This window comes from Corapipo altera, unplaced genomic scaffold (genome assembly GCF_003945725.1).
Source record: "Corapipo altera isolate COAL_440 unplaced genomic scaffold, ASM394572v1 60, whole genome shotgun sequence".
NCBI classification, from domain to species: Eukaryota; Metazoa; Chordata; class Aves; order Passeriformes; family Pipridae; genus Corapipo; species Corapipo altera.
This window is the reverse complement of record NW_020884912.1, coordinates 1,663,338-1,679,020: the sequence shown is the minus strand read 5'-3', so window position 1 is coordinate 1,679,020 and position 15,683 is coordinate 1,663,338. Positions and strand designations below refer to the sequence as shown.

The window sequence follows — 15,683 nt, the reverse complement described above, 5'->3', positions numbered from 1 at the left end:
TTATTTAAGGCTTCCTAAATACTTCAGATGGCAAAGTGCTTTGGTAATGTTCACATTTGGAGTTAGACATACAATGAATAAAGTTCATGTCTTTATTAGTCATTTCCAGCATTTTCTTCCCTGAAGTGCATTTTGAAAACTACATATATCATAAACTGATTAACATGACCTAAGGTATTAATTCTTAAAATATGATGAAACAAACAGTTTCAAGGACATTATTTTCTGTATGTCAGCAGCTGTCTAAGGTCTGTGATGCTTTTAATAATTACAAAACTAGGTATCATTAGCAAAAGTAGACCACAAACTTTCCCTTCCTTGTGTGTCCCCCTCCACCGTTTATTTTATTCTTGAGTGAAATGCTGGCATAAATGAAGAACATCTAGCTCTCAGACACATTTTTAGGATATAGTATAAGAGTTTAATACAATATAAAAAAAAGATAATGCTTGGCAGTGCCAGATGACTTTCAAAATGAGAGCCACTTACGTTTTCCCTGAATGCAAGTATTTGTAGTTGGGATGATAAGGCACTACATGAACCTTTTGGTAAATTCAAGAACTAAGCCTATACAGGTGCTTGTATTTATTTGAAGACTGCAGGCTTGGTGTTTTTATTTCACACAGCAGGAACATATACTTATAACTACTTCTATTTTATTTATCTGAGTTTGTTGGAGGTCTGGTCTTCAATTGCCATTTGCTAAATGTCTCTTCGCAACAGCTCCTCAAAATGCATGTTCTCAGAGCAATTCCCTTCCGTCTGTGTCACAGCCCTGTGTCACTGTACCATTCTGAGGGATAGATCTCTGTGGTAAGCCACCAGCAGCCCTGGGACTGGTCACTGCTTATACTGTGGGGCCATGGGCCCCATGCTGCTCGGACTGGCTGCTAGTCCTTCCACAGTGCTCTGCTCCCCAAGTGGCCATGAGTCTGTTGTCTTGCTTTGCACCCAGCAGAAAGCATCACAGGGATCTGCTTTGGCCCAGTGCCATGCTGTGCTCACATCCTGTTCCATCCAAGAGCTGCAGCAAGGTAGTATCTCTGGAGACCTTTGCTGCCCATAGATGGACTTCCCAAATGTGGATGGCTCCATTTCCGCCAACGTGTGAAGACTTTGAGAGATTCATTAAGTCTGGTGTGCTTACATTACAAAACTATTACATATTGGAATCTATTGTATCTACCTTATTTAGCATTGTGCAATTGATTTACATATTCAAAAGGTCACTACTTATCCTAGATTTTGTTTTTGGCAAATTGGAGTTACTTTTCATGTGTTGTCTAATCACTGTCCTCCAGTGAAGGACTTCTTGGAATCTCCTGCTGGAATGTACTGTGAATGCTCTGTCAGCTTATACCAATACATATTGCCTAAAGACCTCAGAAATGTGACCCACATTATAATGCATCATATCTGACTAGGGTAAGATATGTTGTCTGCTTTGGAAAATCTAGCAGACATATGTTAAAAATCAGGAGCGTCTGGGGCCAGACTTTTATTTTGGACCACTCCATGGCTTATTCCCAAACTAATTGAAAATTATATCTGTAAGAGAGCTTGACGTGAGCTGTAGGACACAATAGCTGTACAAAAGTCATATATTATCTGGGGCAAATTGGCAGGAAGGCAGAATGCAGCCTCTGCCTGTATCCTTAACTCCAAGTGAACTCCAAACAACAGAGAACACTAAGTACAAAATAAATGCTTGCTCAAACAAAAAATTCAGAGTTTGAAAAAAAGGAGCAGCTCTGTGACACACCAGAGATGACAGTCTTGAGCTGTGGAAAGGGACCTACACTCTGATTTAGTCCATATCTGCAAGTCATAGGAGTCAGCAAAACACCCTCAGAAGATGCTGTAATTTTTTTGCCTTAATATATCTGGTTTTAAAGCATTTCACATTTTAAATTATTATCTGTGAACTTAGGATCATCAGGGTAGCTGCAAGGCTGTACTGCAGAAATGGGAAGAGTACATTATGCCACCAAAGAACAACAAGTGATCCTGTTTAAACATGCAATTTTTGAGCAGACCACACAAGGAAAAAGGGATTTGTTCTCAGGAGTTGGTCTTCCTATTTCTTTGCTGGTGAGTGGTAGCTGAGCCCCTGGAAAGAGAGCAGAGCCTGACCAGGTTTGGACCATCTAGGAAATGCTGAAGGACCATGAACTCTGCATTGGCACTCCTTCCCTGGTGAAGTGAATGTTGCTGCATTCCTGGCTGGGCCAAAACTTAACGGATGAAGAGGCTGTGATGAGGAATCCAGAACAGCATCAAGAAAGACACCTGAGATGGAGTAGCTGGTGGAGCAAAAGGGAGAGGGAAGCTGCCTGTTCTGGCTCTGGGGCCTGGGCCAGGCAAAGTGACACTGCTGCATGATTCAGCCCTGCATGTCGAACAAGCCACATTTTCGTGAGACTCCTTGGCTCTGAGTGGTTTCTGGGCAAAGCAGATGTCCTCTTGACACAAAATAAATAAACTCTGCTGTTTTGTGTCTGTGGCCCATGTTATCCCAGGAAATTCATGCTCTGATCGTGCTGAAATCAGTCTCAGGAATAAATAAGTGAGATGGAAGTGGCAGGAGAGGGAACTTTTTTCCTGCTTTCCTCTTACAAAGATGGTTTCTCCCTTGCAGGATGAGGTCAGAATCCACCCAGGCCAGTGGTATATCACCAGAAGCACACAGGGAGGCTGGAGCTGGCTGTACCATACATTACTACTCCCTGCTGGTCCAAGAACAGAAAAGAATTAGCAGCAGATGTGCTAGGACAATTAGCAACAGATGCAGAGGCTAAAGCTCACAGAATGCAAACATTATTCCCCTGTATTTGAAGAGATAAAAAGCCAGATTCTGGTCCTCTGGTGTAAGGTAGTTGTGCTGCATGCGATGCTGCTGGAGTCAAGTATGACCTGAATTATCTCTCCTGGAGGAAAGGGAGGCAGTGGTGAATCATCACTGCTCTGGTAGCATAGAAGAGGGCAGGTGTTTCCATTGGGGCACTTGTTGCAAATCTGGGAAGACACTGGAGTGATTTGGCACAGTATGTCAGGAGGAATCCTGCTCTCTAACACTGCTGTGGGACTGAAAGTAGTGAATAAATTGCCTACTTACAAATACTGCTGTCCTGTGCTCCAGGTGGATCATCCGTGAGCCTAAACTTGTGTGCTGCGGCCCAACAGCTTCTGGTCCATGTTCTGCCGCTATCAGGGAGGCTGGAAAGATGGTGGTCCTGCATAAAGGCTTAAGGAGATCTGCAAGCTGCAGGCAGAGGAGTCAGGGAGAGGAGTCATTTGACTTATATCAGGCTTGAAAGGTCTGTTGTCTCTTTCCAAAGATAGAGAAAGGGAAAAAAAAGTGGGGAAATAAATGATATTGCATTGTATGGTACTTCTCTGATTTGTGTGTTATTTTGTATTCAGTTACCTGTTCAAAGACAGGCAGTGATGGAAAGCTGAGGAAATAAGTTTTCAGCTATTCCAGGACATTCTGATGATAGATACGGACTCTTGGAAAACCCTAATAACATGATATTTTACTTTTACTTCAGTCTATGTTTCTATTTCCTCCCCTCTGGCCTTTTATAAATTTCAAAGTTACACAACACTTCCCAAGAATGCCCTTCCCTCTGCCTTTTTACTGGCCTTGAACATAAACAGGGAGAGCTTGAAATCTGGTTGTGAAACCTTCACCTTATTTTGACAATAACAGCCTCATATCCATCACTATTCATTTTACATAGTGAATTAATGTTTTGTTTGTTAATGGTGGGTTCTTCTTCCTATTTAAAAGATTTTCTACGTGTGTTTTACACTACTGAAATTCATGTGCTGTGGTTCTCATCATCAGAAATAATGAACCATTAATTTATATTATATTTTCCAAAATTTATTCTATATAATAAGTAACTATTGAATTCTCTTTTCATATTTTAATTAAATTTAATCTGTTTGAGTTGCAGTGGTCAAATTTTTGTGTAACGTGAATTAAGTAATGTAACATTTGTTCATTTTTTTCTAAATTGAAAATACTTGAAGATGCAGAGAAGAGAAGAAAAAGTTTATTTGTTCTCTGACAAGGTTAAAGCCCAAGAGTAAGTCAAAAACCCCAAAGCCTCACACTGGATCTGTTTATTGAAACATTCAAATAAAATTCATTCTCTCTATGATTTCTTTGTTGGAACTATGGCAGCATATGGGGAAGTAAGATATATTACAATAAAACTGATATAAAACAGTTGAATTCAGAAATAGCGGCAAGAGATAATTTTGGTTCACTATGATTTAATTCAATTAAATGAAACACTGCTAACTGCAGACTAAGAAGAATTACTTGTGCCTGTGCAGGCACACACAAGTATTATTTATTCTCTGCTGCATCTTTCTTTGCAGAAGAAATTACACCAGTAAAAAGTAGGTGCTTGATTCTTTCATAGCATTGTAAAAGTCTATATACCTCACAGACCTCAATGGAAATTTTACGTGAGCAAGGAGAAACATTGAGCTAAGGTGTTGGAGAGCAGACTCTTTAAAACTCAGGAATCTGTCCTTATTTAGTATGCTGTCTTTGAATGTCAGCAGTTTTGGTGCAGGCTTGTGGACTAACTTATCAGATAGTGTTTCAAATGAGGTTGCCACCAGCAGGAAAAATATAACTGCCAATTTTATTTTTTTCTTCAGAAACAAAACAATCCATCAAAACAAACTGGTCAGTTTGAGCTGCCTGTGCCTTGCCTATCCCAGGCACTGCTCTGAGTCTCTCGAGGAAGAGCAATTACTGATTGCCATCCTCCTCCTCTATCCACCTAAGGTGTTCCCTTCCCTGTACCAGAGCATAATAGCCCAAACCCACAGAGGCACACAGGCATTCAAGGACTGTGGGTTTCAATTGGAACTATGTGCCTAAATGCCTTTGTGCATCTATGCCTCCAGGCCATGCTGGCCATGCCCCAAATCCCAGCTCCCAGGCTCACTGCCTAGGAGGAGGCTAATGAAGGGCAGGTGGCACAAGACTGAGCTCCCTCCCAGGGCTATCTGACCCTGCCGCTGTGGGACAGTGAGCTGTGACGGAGATGAGTGTTCATTGTGGCAATGGGAAAAGATTTAGCATGGATGTTGGGAAGACCTGCCTCCTTTTTGAAACTCTCCTGTTTCAGCCTGGCTATCCCTTCCTAGCCAGCAGTTCCTCCCAGATAAATCATCCTCCCAGTGCCCAACAGGATGGAAATGAAAGCCCACAGGCAACTCCATGAATGCTTGGCATGCCAGTATAGAGTAACAGACAGAGGCTTGGCCAGGATTTTTGTATGGATCCAACAGAAAGAAATTTCTTACTTGATAGGTATGTTTTATTTGACCATGTGAGCTGTGTGACACTGTCCTACTTGGGTCAGGCACCCACTGTTCATGCATAAGGACTCCCAGAAAGATAGTCCTTACAACCTCACACCTTGTAGCAGATAGGTGTGGTATAAAATGCTTGTTTATGTTTTGTCAATATGTTTCTCTGATGGCATGGTTTAAACATCCAGCTCCTATAACTGTAAGCAAATGGGTGCCTCCAGTCCCAAAGAGTGAGTTGTAATGTAGATCCAGGATAAGAGCTTACAGCAAATAAAGAATAACTGTGAGCCAGAAACAAAGGAATAAGTTTTTAATAGTCACAACGATTACCCTTACAAATCTGCTTGACCACTGTCTGTTTACAGGCAGGCTAGCAGAAGAGCATGCATTGTTGAGTTATTCTTAAGAGAAGAGTAAGTCTGGGAATCAAGGGGGAAACCAAAACGTGTGTTGTGATGCAGTAGTAATTTCATCTGCTAATGCTGTGGGATTGTTTGATAATGCAGGTAACTGTCTTTGATCACCTCGTTGTAACCATCACCTTTAATTTGTAGCACAGAGGTTGCTATCTAGCACCCAGCTAGCCAAATGAAATGTATGGCTTGATTAAGGATCTCTTTTGTCAGTAATTTGTGCCTAATGTTTTTAGCTTTCCCACGGGCTGTTACAGAAAATGGTAAATCTGGTTTAAATGAAACCTGATACTGTTAATGGTTTAATAGCAGCTGCCACAGGGTTATGGTATTTTTCAACAGATGCTTCTGTTTCGTTTTAAGCCTACACTAAGTCCTAGAATATATTTACATAATTAATATAAAGTACACCTACATAATAATGAAAATATTTATAGTTTTAAAAGATTTCCTTAAATGACTTCCTCTGTCTTGCTATTATCTAATCACAATATATAACTTGAAACAGGAAGGCATATTATTAGAAATAATAATTTATATTCACTTCTTCAAAAAAGTTACAGAATGCAGCTCAACCATGAACACTTATCATCTCCTAACTTGGCAGTTGTTGGTATGGGGAAATCCCTTAGCTTTTTCAGAAAAAGAGAAAAAAATTTGGCTGCACCTGGATTATGCTAAATACCTTGCTGTTCAATAATGTGTATAAAAGAAGTCATGCTTGTATTTAATATATTTTTAAAATGTATTTAATATATATTAAATATATAATACATATATATTAATATATATGTATTTCATATATATTTTAAATATACACATTGAGAAAGAACTGTGTTGGGGTGTGTACTCACATACAGAAATATTTGAAGCAGTACAGAATTGTGGCCGGTTGTTCACTGCAGAATGTCATCTTGATTGAGGAAATTCCTGCTAATTTAGGAAGACTTAGGCATTTTAGGCTTTTCATAGTTGGTGATTGGTTTGCATTGATGTCTTCTACTTGGAGGTCTTATTCTTGAGTTTCAAAAAGTACAGAGAGTATATCCTACTGGACACTCAAAGCCAAAAGATGCCCTTGAATATTGTGGGCTTCTGCAGTTCACAGGGAGGAGAGCAGGAGAAAAGGCTCCTCTTTCTCTACCTTGGCTGGAAGGTAAGGTAATGTTGAGCAGGCAAGTGTACCAAGGTATTTGCTGCTATGAACTGTGAGGACTGAAATGGGAACAATAAAATGTGAAAAACATTCAAATAACAGAACACTGTCTTTATTAAAGAAGATTTAAGATTTAAATATTACATTTAAATTTGATTTAAGAGATTTAAGAGATTGGATTTAAGAGATTAGGCAGCCTCAGTTCTCTCAGGAGAATGTGTAGGAATAGTGGCAAAGCAGATGTTTTGCTGTCTGAGAGGCATAGCTGATGTATTTGCTCCCCTTGTCTCCAGGTGACTACCCTTCATAGCTGTTAGCCTGGGTATGATGGTAGTCATCTTCCGTGATCTAGCTTTTGTATGTTTTTTTTTTCTTTTATTTGTCTTTTTGAATGTATTAAAATTGTTCAACAGGACCTGGGTCAACCCTCACCTTGATTAAAGAAAACAGTTAAAACTGTGGCATAGAATCAGATTACTTTTTCTTTGTGTTTACCCTCCTCCCTCCTCTACCTGCCAAAACCTTACAGACAGATTTACATAACTTCATATTACTTCAGAGTGTTTCTTCACCACTAGTTTTCAAGTCTCTGCCATGGGAACACAATTGCCCTAGAGCCCCAAGCGCTTCCACAACTCCAAACCACTCAGAAGAATATCTCTACCTATCCGATGAAAAGTGCAAACACTGTTTGCCAGCCTTTGGTATGCTGAGAGTTTTTTACCTCAAAATGCTTTTTGACCCTACACTGAGGTTCACATACTTTGCAATAAGAGCTTTAATTTAGAGGAGGAAGGCTATTGTGTACCAGCATTATTCCCAGAACTGGGTGGAGAAGAGTTTGTGACTCAGTGAGATGAAAGACTGCAAGTATTCTCATTGGATATTTGAATGTCTCCAAAGTTGCTGCAAGACAAATCCAGTAGTGTCTCAGCAAGTCCTCACAGGGACACCTCAGATTTCCAAGATGGTTTGTCACTCTGTCTTAAAGTTTTCTAGTGGCAATGTTTTTACACCACTGGTAAATAAAGACAGTAAATGAACACTTTCAGAAAGCCAAGGGGAAAACAAAGAAATCACAAAATTAACATTCAAAAAAAGCACAGCATTTTTTCTCGGAGTGAAAAATTGTTCAAATAGATGATTTGCTGCAAAGAGAAGAGTTGTTAATTGTTTTTGCATGCAAAATTGGTTCAAAGGTATGAAGTTTGTAGAACTTTATATGATAAAAGAAAGTCAGTTCCCTTGTGATGTTTTTGTAACTAATAAATCTTTTTCTCCTTCTTTGCTAGGTTCTACCACACAGAAAAGCTATGAAGCCAGGAATGGTACTCCTCTTTGAACTTTTCCTTCTTCGTGGCACTTATGCTTGGATTGATCAAGAAGTAGGATGGGGAGCTTTTCCCTTATGTGATAACAATTTTAATGCTTTGGAGGGAAAATTTAAATGTCCCTTCCTGAGAGGCCATTACGACCCTAAAGTTGACAGATTCAAAAAAATTGAAAACTTTATTTCTCAAGACTTGGATCATTGGTTATGCAATCTCTACTTTCAGGTTTGTATTAAAAAAAAATAGGCCTACTTTTTTAGTCATTGTTACTCACAACAGATTCTATTTCCTTCTGTCACCCTTAAAAGATCTGTCTTTCCAAAAAGCAGCTTCTCAGCCTACCCAGTGAATATCTAAATCTCATGCACCTCCAACTTTTACATGAAATTAGTAGATATTTTGCAGTTTTGCAGCTGGATTTTAAGATTATTTAAAATATAAAAGTATTTCTTGCGGTGCTGGGTAATTGGATCAAAAGTTCAAATTCTGAGTTTGGCCCTGCCACTAGTACATGTTAATTTCCTCCACAGTTTTACTGAATCACAGAGATGCTTTCACATGACTACAAGATAAAATAATATTTTTTATGATATTGTTTTACTTTTATGTGTGGGACCTCCAGGTAGTGAGCATGGTTCTGTTGTGTCAGGAACCTTACTTTTGAACAGTTTTTGGGCATAATTCAGACGTGACATTATTTGTATGTCTTTAGTGAAAATGGACCTAAATTAAGAACTTCTCTTCAGTGGAAACTTTTTTTCTGGATGGGCAAGTAAAGGGGGTTTTTGTAGTTGAAATATGTTTCTTCATTCAGAATCTTAACAAAATCTTAAACTTATATCTCTTTTATAGTCAGATTTTTTCTCAGGAAAAAATACCAAAATAGATGGATTTTGAAAACATCTCAATTATAATGTGGACTTACTTAATAGAAATTTCAGTTTCTAATTTTCTTGTAGTGATGATTTTCAGACAATCTTATTTTTGGGTCTACCAAGAGTAAAAGAAAGTAAAAGTAGCTTCAGAAACACATAAAGCGATAAGAATTTATACAACAAATATACCTAATACATGCTAGGAAAGAGAATGTCAGAAATAATAGAGCTATTGGGTAAGGAGGAGGTGAAGATTCCAAAGCTGCAAAATTAGTCTTTCAAATCGATGTATAAAGTGGGATGACTTAATAATCCAGGATATTTGTATTTTCCCATATGATTCTGAAACTGGATTGTGACTCACAACCCCCTCGCCACCCCCCATTTACTGGGATATCTGCTTTGGTCAGTAAGCATGGGGAAGGCATACATGGTAAACTTATATGGTAGAAAATGGTAATAAATGGAGCAGAGAGAAACAAGAATTTCCTAAAATTCTCATAGCAACATCTTGGACTTCTAGGGTTCACAAACTGTGTACAAACACGTAAGTTCTGGTTTAGTGGAATTCTGAACTGCTTTCTTTTTATTTGTTTTTTTCACCCCACTTAATAGATAACTAAACTGCCACAGGATTCAGATAAGCAAAGTAAGTGTGATATGCATCTTCATCTCCCACCTGAACTTCACATGTATTCAAGTGTTGCTGAAAAGAATGATGTCCCAGAGAGGGTTGTACGGTCTGGACCACAAGGTGATGGATTCAAACTTTAATGTTTTTATTCGGTTTTTCACTGGAGCAACCCACAGTTTAATTTTAATGTTGGCTAGTCCTTATTGATCTTGTTAAGCTAGATTTTTTTCTTCATGCCTTGTAGCAGGAATACTGTAGCAGGAATAAGGTGTTTTAACTTTGTTTCAGGTGTGAGCAATTTAAATAAACCTCATTGCTAAGGATTAAACTTTCCATGCTGGCCTATGCTTAAGGCTGAATAATGCTTGGAATGTCACAGCAGTAACATTTCAGCTGCTTATGGCATCAAGCTTATAGAAAGAGAAAAAAAAAGGTTCTTTTTTTTTGTCTATTGCTTGCAGAACTCTAGCACCTCCCTGGGCTACAACAAGGACTTCAAATTCGGCAGGGAGATAGTTCTGGCATCAGAGGCATGCCTTATGTTACTCCTATAAAATTCCATTAGATTCAATCAAGTGGTAATCCATAGAAAAGACAATTATCATTTCCTTGTGCATAGCAGACCTCCCCAGAAGCTTTTTTAAAAAGCTGAATGTAAGTTTTAGACTGAGCATCCTTCCTGACCTCTGTGAACCTTCTGATGCAGCTACACTGAAGATGTAATTGACTATATTGCAGTGGACTCACAAACTGCTCCTCTACTGTTAGAAATCAAGTAATGAGAAGAATGGCAGGAGACTGCTGTTGCTCTTTTATTTTTCAGCCTGTGGGATGTGACTGCCATGGGCAAAAAGAATTAATTTTTGCTAAATAGCTATTTCTGTATTTTCTCTTGTTTAATGAACAAGGATGCAGCCAACCTACAGATTGTAGTTTATCTGTGAATATGATGTAAAGATCTGAAGCAGAGACTTAGTTCTCCAGGACAGAGGTTCCTCAGGCATTTGAGAACAGTAGCAGTGATACACTGTAGATGGCATGGGAGGAAAAAAAAAAGAGTGTATTGGAAGGAAAGAAAGAGAACAGATAAACAATAATCATTCAGCATGGTAGGTGAGCCGCTCAGGTTGGAAGTATAACATGAAAAGAAGACAGTAGAAGTATTTTTCAGGCATTGAGTAATGATTTAGGAGATAAAGAAAATGAGGTTTGCCCTGAGATGCTTTTAGGCTAAGCAGCAATTGCACTGTGATCAAAGGACTTTTATATAACCACCTTGATACCAGAAGCATGGAGGTGTAAACATACACTGTGCTATAAGGTCCTTTTTGTTGTCATTTATCTTCTACATATCTGCCAAGGTACTTTAAGGTGCAGCAAACCGTGAATAGCAGATCCAAAAGGTGCAGTTGCAGGCAACTCTTCTCAACAGTGAAGAATTATGCACAAACCCTAAATGAATCAAACTCATTTGGTCCTACCATCAGTCTTCATACACATTTGGAAACACACATAGAGGAAGCACATAAATAGGTCACGCTTCCTGGAAATACATGGAAAAACTCATGATACACAGTTTGAAAAGTCAAGAAATATATATTTTGAAGAACTGAGAAAGAGCACTAGTGTATGTCTTATTTTGTATGCAGACCTCTGAAATTTGCTCATACGGTGATCATGGAAGAGCTGCAATTTCCCTGCCAAACAGATTTGCACTAAAAAAATTTCTAGGAGTAATTTTTGATATTGTTTATATGTATTTATTTTTCATGGAGCCTTCTTTAAAGATATTATTAGCTGCCAATATCCCCCATGGGTTTGTTTTTTAATGTATCTATGCAGTGCTACAGTATGCTGTTTCTGCTGGTGATATGTTGCTAAGAGATTTAATAATGGGTAAACAAACACAACATGTGGTAATCCATTTCAAATTAAAAGTTTATTAAACGCTAGCTTGATGACTTTCTGGCTATTTACAATTAAAGGAACAAACCTTAGAGAACTGGAGATCACGTGTTGAAATTCACAACTTCAACATTTCCCACAGAAAAATGTGTTTATGATCTGTGGCAAGCTGTCTCACATTGATATGCCCTATAAATACAGTATTATATCTGTTAAACCACCAAAAACAGAGGGGGGGAAAGCTCTGTTAAAGTGACATTAAGGTTGAGACACAAACCAGAGAAAGCAAGAACAGTCTAAATGAAGACGAGTGCTCTGTAACTCACTCTACTGCAGTAGTCTAAATAGTGAGCAATCTTATATATCAATACCATATGTAGTGCTGCAAAATAGAGCAGGTTAGGAGATGGTGTTTTAACCTTCACTTCAAGTTTGTCTTGGTTTTAGAAGTTTAAGAGAGAACCTTCATATTATTTCCATTAACTAACTCCAGGCTATGTTATTCTTCTAAACCACAGCTCTCTGTTGGGCTATGTATGGCTCTTCCTTGCTGCACAGGCTCTCTCCTCCAGAGTACAATGCATGGGAATGCAACATAATATCTCCCATTCTACCTCCTTTGTAGATCACAGATGTACATTATCAGATATAGTGTGTCTCTAAGTCCAAACCATATCTTCTTTCCATTCTTTTGAAGTGGTATTCCATAAGAGGCTCATGGTAGAAGACAGCTTCTGCTTACACTACCACCATCCTTTGCTTTTCTTAAGAAAATCTTCTGTTGTTCATCTGTTGCCCATTAAGGGATCAACAGTCTCTGTCAATGAATAAATGAGGATTTCTGTGTGGAATTCATTAGCTGTTGTGGGGAAGGTGGTAACAACTCTAATAGAAGCAGCTTAGGTAGGAAAATTTGATGCAACTAACAGAAATGTTGCCTTCAGAGACCTAGATCTAAGTAACATGGGCTTCTAAATGCATGAAAACTTCAAAAGTGTGAATCTTCATATAAAACACTAAATATACAAATTCATCAAGAAAACACTCTCACAGTGAAATCTACAGCAAGATCCCTTTTGAGTTTAGTGTCCATAGAAATGGGTATTCACATGTGCAAAATGTCAGCTAAACTCAGACTTTTTTGGAAGTGGCAGCTCTTTCATCTTCAGAAAAGTAGCTAGACAGCACTTATGTATTAGTTCTCCAGCTCAAACACTTTTGGGTCAGACTTGGGCTGATTTGGGAAGTGTTACTCTGCACTTGTTGGGAACGTTCCTCCAAATGCTTACTCTTCTGTCTGTGCTGTTGTTCTGACTTGACATGCAAACACCTACTTGTGCCCATCTGAAACTGTGATCAAATAAAACACGCAGGTGGGAAACAGGTTTATCCTCTGTAGTGTTTAGAGCCAAAGAAAAACATTTTTCATTCCAGTTGACTTACTCACACAGTGTTGGCCAATCTGAAGTCCTGAAGTTATGGTCAGCACTGTAACAGCATACTGATGTGCAATTAAGACCTAAAAAGAGTGCTTACAAGGCAGAAGATTTGTCACTTAGAAAGACTCTCACTACCTCAGCTGTCTTTGGACTAAACACCCACATGCAGATTTTCTGTCTAAAATTTTCTTTCCGGAAAGTCTGATTGTGTCCACCAACCCTGCCTCCCCCCCCCCCGTTCTACTATACTTTGGGAAGTCAGAAACTCAGCTGTTTGAGAATGGTTTTAAAGATTTTTTTTTTCTGATGGACAATTAGCCCATTTTCCCCCTGGACTTTATTTTTCCCTCTCCTTAAAAGGTTTGCTCTCTAACAACAGTGCATGTGGCTCCTGCTGCCTATGCAACAACCAGAGGAAAAGTTAGAACCACAGAAATATTTTTGGTTCCCAAACTATGAGCTTATAACAGAAATAAATATCATATAGAAAGATAATCTTCAGGTGTACAGTTTTTCTGCTTACTTACAATTTACAGCATTTTTCTGTCTGTCTTCATTCTGTTTGTCTGCGTGCTTGTTAATAATAAAGTTGGTTTGTACCACTTGGCTTCAGCAGTCCTTGAAACTCACCAGAGTTGTAAAGCTTTAAACAGTTACACAGGTCTTTAATTGTAAATTAGTTTTGACAGGACTGCTAAGACAAAGGCCTGGTCCATCCCGTCCTGATGCTAGCCGACAACCCCTTACTGCTCCTGGAGCAAGGAAACATGTGGAAGGAATTGTTCTTTTACATTTCACAGCTTGTCATTTCCTCTGCAGGGCAACCTCTGACCTCCCCAAAAGATCCTGACACCCATAAGGGAAGTATTCCCACTGTTGTAAAGGAAGTGGAAAAACAGTTTAATGCAGCAAAAGGAGGAGAAGTGTGTGTGTCAGAAGAAGCTGGGAGGAAAAGAGAAGAGCTTAAAATGCTTCCAGCAGGTTGGGACTTTTATTGCATTAATTTACTGAAAGTTTGCAAATAGATCTGCTTGGCATGTGTGTAAATACCCCCATTTGCCTTCCCCCTAGCTCTGTGATATCATGTCATCATTAATTCACTGGGCAAAGGAAGAGATGGAAGAGTTTAAATCAATTGTGAGGGATCAAAAGCAGCTTAGGCAAAAAGGTACAGAAATGGTGGGCTCCCCTGTCTAAAAAGTGTTGGTAGGCCAAATGTGTTAGTAATTACAAGGTGTGTGTGCAGTGCACTGACAACATTAGATTACGACTGGTGTTTCCGTGACATTTTTACATCCTTCCATTTTATTTGGTCATTTATATCCATGGATCACAACATGTTGCTGTTAGATGCTTGGGAAGTACTTGTTCTTCCTGCAGCACTTTAATAGCAATATCCTTTGTTAATTGTGCAAAGCTAAATTGCGTAAAAGTGCCTGTCTGTATTTGTTTCAGGTAACATTTGCTACTTGAATATGGGGTTTCTTTTGAAGGCAAAGCCTTGCAAGTTACCACTGCGGAGTTTTTCCTTGGTTTTGTTCATTTGTTTATTTGTTTTCATTGGGGTTTTTTTTGGTGGATTTATTTGATTGGTTTGTTTGTTTGTTTGTTTGTTTTTAAATCCCAGGTAAAAAGTATTTGTCTGAGAATTGAGTAATATAATACCTAGGTCCTGTCCTAAACTCAGATACCACCGTGATGGCCAGAGGCAGACTTAATATGGGACAGGGATGTTGGTACCAAGGTATCAAGAATATAGACGACCACTCCCACTTTATGACCTGGGTAGTGTATTGTGCTCTCAGTCCTACAATAGAAAAATGGCAATGCAGGCACAGAAAGTGCCGATGTCCATGCTCCCTTTTGTTCTCACACCCATGCATGTCCCCCAGGTGCCAACCAGCCCTCCTGGTCACAGCACAGATGTTTAGGATGAATAGCAGATCGAGTAGCTGAGAGAGTGGGGAGGGCATCAGGAGCTGATCTGAGATCCGCACTCATCACTGCTCATCACTCTCTCAACCATCATGAACAATGCAAGGGTCAGCTTTCATTTTAGGAAAGGGTGATTCTCACTCCCTTGGCCAGTGTGTAGAGATGAAAGCACAAGTGAAAATGAATTATTCCTGTTTTTGAAGGGAGAAGTGACTCTCCTATAGCAGGAAGCTATAATGGTTAGACACTGAGCTGAGAAATATTAGGTAAGAGATAGCTACCTCTTATCTGTGTAAACAGCAGCTTGTAGTTGTCTTCAAGTCTGTGGGATCCCAGAGATGATGTTGTAGAATTTTGGATGCATGTCATTTTGAAGCCAATTGATGTACCACTTTCCTTTTACAGTAGCACACGAAACATCACTAAAAAATAATTTCTTTGGAGTTCTCCTTCTCTGTTGACTGCCCAAGAAGGCTAGGACTATGCATCTCCTATTATAGGTGTGTTTGCTGAATATCTCATGTTAAGTGGGCACAGAGGTAGGAGGTAGTATGGCATTGCTGAGTTAGGATTCATAAATGCTGAATATTGATGTTGACTATCACAGATGCATAAGAGGTAGAATACAGAGCTGATGTCAGTTTTTGTTAAA

General features: G+C 39.0%; 1 protein-coding gene across 6 annotated transcripts in view; it reads left to right on the top strand.

The window, feature by feature from the left end:
• OFCC1 (orofacial cleft 1 candidate 1) overlaps nt 1–15,683 on the top strand; it is a 190,313-nt gene that overhangs the window by 68,757 nt on the left and 105,873 nt on the right. For all 6 annotated transcript variants that reach the window (XR_003529499.1, XM_027654185.1, XM_027654187.1 and 3 more), the window contains 3 exons: nt 8,205–8,468; nt 9,734–9,872; nt 13,916–14,077. Coding sequence is in view for 5 of the 6 variants with exons in the window: in XM_027654185.1 (XP_027509986.1) it covers nt 8,205–8,468; nt 9,734–9,872; nt 13,916–14,077 (565 nt within the window). In the remaining variant the exon portion in view is untranslated. The remainder of the gene's footprint in view (nt 1–8,204; nt 8,469–9,733; nt 9,873–13,915; nt 14,078–15,683) is intronic.